At 46.0% G+C, this 5,722-nt stretch overlaps 1 protein-coding gene across 1 annotated transcript; it reads left to right on the top strand.

Moving 5' to 3' along the window:
• The first annotated feature begins 427 nt into the window (after positions 1 to 427).
• Positions 428 to 4,149, top strand: LOC147899320 (pentatricopeptide repeat-containing protein At3g53360, mitochondrial-like). The gene has a single exon (XM_087378729.1). The coding sequence runs from the start codon at positions 596 to 598 to the stop codon at positions 3,674 to 3,676; it is 3,081 nt and encodes a 1,026-aa protein (XP_087234855.1). The 5' UTR covers positions 428 to 595; the 3' UTR covers positions 3,677 to 4,149.
• Positions 4,150 to 5,722: the final 1,573 nt, after the last annotated feature.

The following is a 5,722-nucleotide window of genomic DNA, read 5'->3' as shown; positions in this document are numbered from 1 at the left end:
AGAAACGTCAAGGAAGAATCAAATTATGAAAACCCAAAATGATGGAAAACCTCTGCGAAAGTTGTTGCTTCTAGTATCCATGTAATCACATCATGCTTCCATTTCAGCCATGCTTCATCCTGTTGGAAGACTACCACCACGATAGAGTAACAGGATGCAATTGGCAATGCTTTCCATCCAAATAACAACGACTGTTATATAAGTACAGGTGACGAATAGCATGTACACACCGCCATGGGGAGACTCCACCATCTCCGCCTCAATCATCCACAATTCTAACACCACAATCATCCCGCGAGCAACAACGAGAATGATGCCATCCGAAGCGCATGCACGCTAGTGGAAGCAAAATCACCACCCACTCCAAAAGCTAACCCAAATCGCGCCATGCAAGTGCTCCGAACCACTAATAAGAGCCACACAAAATACCAAAATAAGGTCTCCAATTAGACCTTCCCTCCATAAAGGGAAGGCCTAAGGAAATGGAAATTGGGATCGCCCTCATGATGTCGAAGGTCTTTGGCCTGTCTACAGTTGAGAAATTCAGTACAGCTTTTCTTCGTAGATTTACACAAGGTGGGTGGTATGTTAGCCTATGGCGCGAGTTCCTTGTGTTTCCTCTTCAGTATCATTGGCAGGGGGCATTCCGTTTCTTGCCTTTCATCCCCTATCCGTGGAGAGAAGGCGACCACACAGGGTAGTCTGTTGCGCGCTTACAAGCTCGGATTTGTCGGATAGGCCGAGCCCTCTGGATGGGGATGACTTTTATAAGCACATGGGCAACGTCCTGCAGTCATTTCCTGGCCCCGATTTGAGGTTAATGCCCACGAAGCTAAGCGTTGTAGGAACCAACCAGGCACAGATGCTAGATGAGCAGCATCAGACCCATGACGACTACGACCCGCACACCTTGAATGCGGAGATTGTTGGTGGGTTGGGTCCAAAAACGGATCATAATGACTATGCCTCTCTTTTGAGGCGTTGCACCAGTGCCAGGTCCCTTCCTGAGGGCAAACGTGTGCATTACCACATGAGCAGGCGTGGATATACTAGCAACATTTTACTAAGTAACCTTCTTGTCCAAATGTACGGCAAGTGTAGGAGCCTTGAGAACGCACGTGCTGTGTTTGACAATATAGTCCATCCGAATTTGTACTCCTGGAACATTATGATCGCAGCGTCTGCGCAGAACGGGAACGTGCATGATGCCAGGGCTTTGTTCGCAGAGATGCCACAGCGCAATGTGGTCTCCTGGAACGTCATCATCTCCTCGTGTGCCCAGAATGGGCATGGCAACGAGGCCCTGCAATTGTTTGGTGAAATGCATACCGAAGGCTTTGAGTTAGACAAGATAACCTTAGTCTCCGTTTTGGATGCATGTGCAAGCGTGGCAGCCTTAGAAGAGGGTCGAGTGATCCATGCTACTGTTACTGGCAACGGATGGGAACCCGATGTGGTTGTGGGGACAGCCCTCGTCAATATGTATGGCAAGTGTGGGAGCCTAGATGATGCGAAGGCAGCGTTTGCAGGGATGCCACAACGGAATGTGGTCTCTTGGAGCGCCATGATTGGTGCATCTGCCCACAATGGGCATGGCCAGGAGGCCCTACAGTTGTTTGGTCAAATGCACGCCGAGGGCTTAAAGGTTGACAAAGTCTCCTTCATCTGCGTTGTGGATGCGTGTGCTAGCATAGCAGCCCTCGAAGAGGCTCACGTGATCCATACTACTATTGCTGGCACAGGATGGGATGCAGATGTTGTCATGGGGAATGCCCTCGTCAATATGTATGGCAAGTGCGGGAGCTTAGATGATGCGAGGGAAGTGTTTGCAGGAATTCCACAGCTTAATCTAGTCTCCTGGAGTGCCATGATCTCTGCTTTTGCCCAGAATGGGCATGGAAAGGAGGCCCTGCAATTGTTTGGTCAAGTACAGGACGAAGGCTTTGAATCAGATAAGGTCACCTTCGTCTGTGTTGTGGATGCATGTTCCACTATGGCTTCCCTAGAAGAGGGGCAGTTGATTCATGCTATGGTTGCTGCCAAGGGATGGGAATCCGATGTGGTGGTGGGGACATCCCTCGTCAATATGTATGGGAAGTGTGGGAGCCTAGATGATGCAAGGGCATTGTTTGCAGACATACCACTGCAAAATGTGGTCAGCTGGAATGCCATGATCACTGTCTGCACTCAGAATGGACGTGGGAAGGAAGCCCTACGCCTGTTAGGTCAAATGCAGGCCAAAAACTTGAAGCCCGACAAGGTTACCTTCATCTGTGGTGTGGATGCATGTGCCAGTGAGGCTGGTCTAGAAGAGGGTAGAGCAATCCATGCTACCCTTGCTGGCAATGCATGGGAGCTGGACCTTGTTGTGGGGACAGCCCTTGTTAATATGTATGGCAAGTGCGGGAGCCTAGATGATGCAAGGTCAGTGTCTGCAGAGATGCCACAGCAGGATGTGGCCTCCTGGAATGCCATGATTGCTGCATGTGCTCAGAATGGGCATGGCAAGGAGGCCCTGCAATTGTTTGGTCAAATGCAGGCCAAAGGCTTTGAGCCTGACAAGGTCACCTTCATCTGCATTGTGGATGCATGTGCCCGTATGGCTGCCCCAGAAGTCAGTCACATGATGCATGCTAATGCTGCTGGCAATGGCTGGGAATCAGATGTTGTTGTAGCGAATGCTCTCGTTACTATGTATGGGAAATGCGGAAGCCTAGATGATGCAAGGGCAGTGTTTGCAGAGATGCCGCAGCAGGATGTGATCTCCTGGAATGCTATGATCGCAGTGTGTGAACAGAATGGGTATGGCCAGGAGGCAATGCAACTGTTTAACCAAATGCAGGACCAAGACTTTGAGCCCAACAAGATCACCTTCATCGGTGTTGTGGAAGCATGTGCTAGTGTGGCTGCCCTTGAAGAGGGTTGTGTGACGCATGCCACTGTTGCTGGCAATGGATGGGAGTTGGATATTGCAGTGGGAAATGCTGTCATCATTATGTATGGCAAGTGTGGGAGTGTAAATGATGCAATGTCAGTGTTTGCTGAGATGCCGGAGCGGGATGCTTGCTCTTGGAATGGCATGGTCGCTACATGTGCCCAGAATGGGCATGATAAAGAGGCCATTCAACTGTTTGGTCAAATGCAGGCGGAAGATTTCAAGCCAGACAAGATCACTTTCATTTATGTTCTCACTGCTTGCAGTCATTCAGGTCTGGTTGCAGATGGGAGGCATTTTTTTGTCTCTATATACAGGGATCATGGAATAACCCCCTCGATAGAGCATTATAAGTGCATGATTGATCTTCTTGGGCGAAGAGGACTCTTGGGAGAGGCAGAGGATCTGATCTTCAGTATGCCATTTGAACATGTTCCTTCAGCATGGTCGAGCTTACTTTCATCCTGCAGAATTCACAATGATGTGGAGCGAGCTATACGTGCTGCAAATTTTGTCTTTCAGCTAGATCCAAGGAACGCCTCACCATATGTTTTGCTAGCAAACATCCATGCTAATGCAGGTAGGTCGGATGATGTAGTTAAGATGAGAAAGTTAATGGTTGATAATGGTGCGAAAAATGGCATTGATGGGAAGAATGTGGTGCATGAATTTATTACTAGAGGTACGTCACATTCTCTTCAAGAGGATATATATACATGCTTAGATGCAGAGGTTGAGTAGGGGACGAAGGAGGTAGGATGTGTGCTCACCATACACAGAGGACTTCATTAGGTGGATGAAAGAAAAAGAAGACACTCTTTCACTCATCCTTCCTTGCCCATCTTCACCATTCTAAGGAACATGCATTCGCATGAACCTTTGGATGTTTTCTTGTATTTCAAAGAAAAGACTTCTATTAAGTATAAACTCCAAGAGCAAAGCTCAAAGGAAGAATACATCATGCAAGGCATGAGAAAATAAACACCTAAGAGAGCTAGGAAAAATCCAAGGCTAAGGTTGAAAGTGCCACCTAGCCTTGCAGAGGACTCCAACAAGAACAGGGAGCCACTCCATTCACTGAGGAATACATTTCTTTTGGTCGAGGTTGCCTAAGTAGACCTGTGCATGCTTCCCCAAATGGCCACCAAGGTGTCCACATTCCAATAAACCTTTGGCTTGAACGCATTGTCATTATCATCTCTAGGTTAGACGGAAAGGGGCATGTTTTTTGTTTCCATAACAATAAGCTTGGAGTTTGTTTTGTGTCACGATTACTAGTGAGATATACCTTTAAAAAAATTATGCATGGTAAAATATCTTTATATGGTCCTTTTTGTTAGAACAATATATATTTCTCCCTAACTCAACCTAGCTCTCAACTATCACTACTTTGGAAGCAACTCATGGCTCGTGTCTCTCTTCCTCTTAACAACCATCTTGTTGCTTGATCCTATCGCTTCACCGTCGTGTTTAGCTTTCCTCTTTTGCTTCTCTCCAAAAGCTAGTCGTCTAGCTTCCTCGAGCTCCTTGTTCCTACTTTTTTGGTGCCATGATCTCCTCCACATCTAAGTTCTACTTCTATGGGGACCGTTTTTACATTATCATCATGACAAGTTGTTTCAAAGTTGCCCAGCAATGTTTCTGCAATTCCAAGCCTCCACATTTATTATTCGTACATGTTTGATGCACACAACGAGGCATATTATTATTCACAACTTGCCTTTATCATTGAAGTTTGTTTGAACCGGTAGCTTCATTTTCACTTCAAGGGTTGGTCTTTGTGATTGTTTTGAATCCATATTTGTGGATGTCTTCTTTCTTCGTTGTTGAGGTGGTTGGTTTGTCATCGATGTAGTCGGATCTTCGTATGCAGTATTATGGTTAGCTAGGTTCTTGACCTACTCTTTCACTTTGTTGGTGGATCTTGGTTATTGTTATTGTCCATATTCATGGGATCGAATATCCATGGTCTCTCTGCTTTTTACTTTTCTTTTTTGGTGAAGCTTTTGCCTTAGAAAACCTTTGCTTTTGGATTGTGGGATTGTAGCACTTTTACTTCTGAAATATTTCCTACGAAATTTTAACGATCGCCAAGATCGCCAAGAGGGCAGCTCCTCTGACAAACGTCTTGAAGAAGGATACCTTTTCATGGTCCAAATAAATACACTGGAAAGAAAAATAAATACTACTTACTTGATGCATATATCAAGAGTCCTTGAGTTAGAACAATTATAAAATCCTTGCACGTGGGGGGGAAGGTTGCGGGTTAAGTCTTTCCAACTCCATATAAATTCTGGTCCCTCTTTTTTAAAGGACTTTTTCCACGTGGCACTTTGTGATGCTCTGTCACAATGGACAGTCCAACCTTCAACAAGAAAGAGATGACACCGACCAGAGGAGATGGAAGCTTCTCCGTTTCCCTTTAATATCTGACCCAGCTTGAGAGGTGGATTTAAGGTTATGCAACAGCGGCGATGAGTCTCATCAAGAAGAGCTTGTTGATGCTATCAAATCGTATACATATAATAAACCAGTCTGATGTTGGTTGAACCCAAGCTATGCCATGCACGAGATATGGGAAGGCATGCGAATTGCGATAATATATGTTGAGTCTAAGTAGTAAAACAAAAGAATGCAGTGTAGAGCTAGGCAAAATCCATAGTGCTTGAAGCCCAGCTTTATGAAAGGGATGAAGATAGATTTAGGAGGGTTTGCTTTGCCATAGCGGATGTGGCGGCCAGGGCCCGATGTTATCGGAGCTCTTTTCCGTGTCGGTGTGACCTGAAA

The sequence above is a fragment of the Dipteris shenzhenensis genome, chromosome 8 (assembly GCF_047967505.1).
Source record: "Dipteris shenzhenensis isolate YYH24624 ecotype China chromosome 8, Dip_SZ_1.0, whole genome shotgun sequence".
Taxonomy (NCBI): Eukaryota; Viridiplantae; Streptophyta; class Polypodiopsida; order Gleicheniales; family Dipteridaceae; genus Dipteris; species Dipteris shenzhenensis.
Note: the sequence above shows the minus strand (reverse complement) of the source record. Positions and strands in the feature narration are given on the sequence as shown.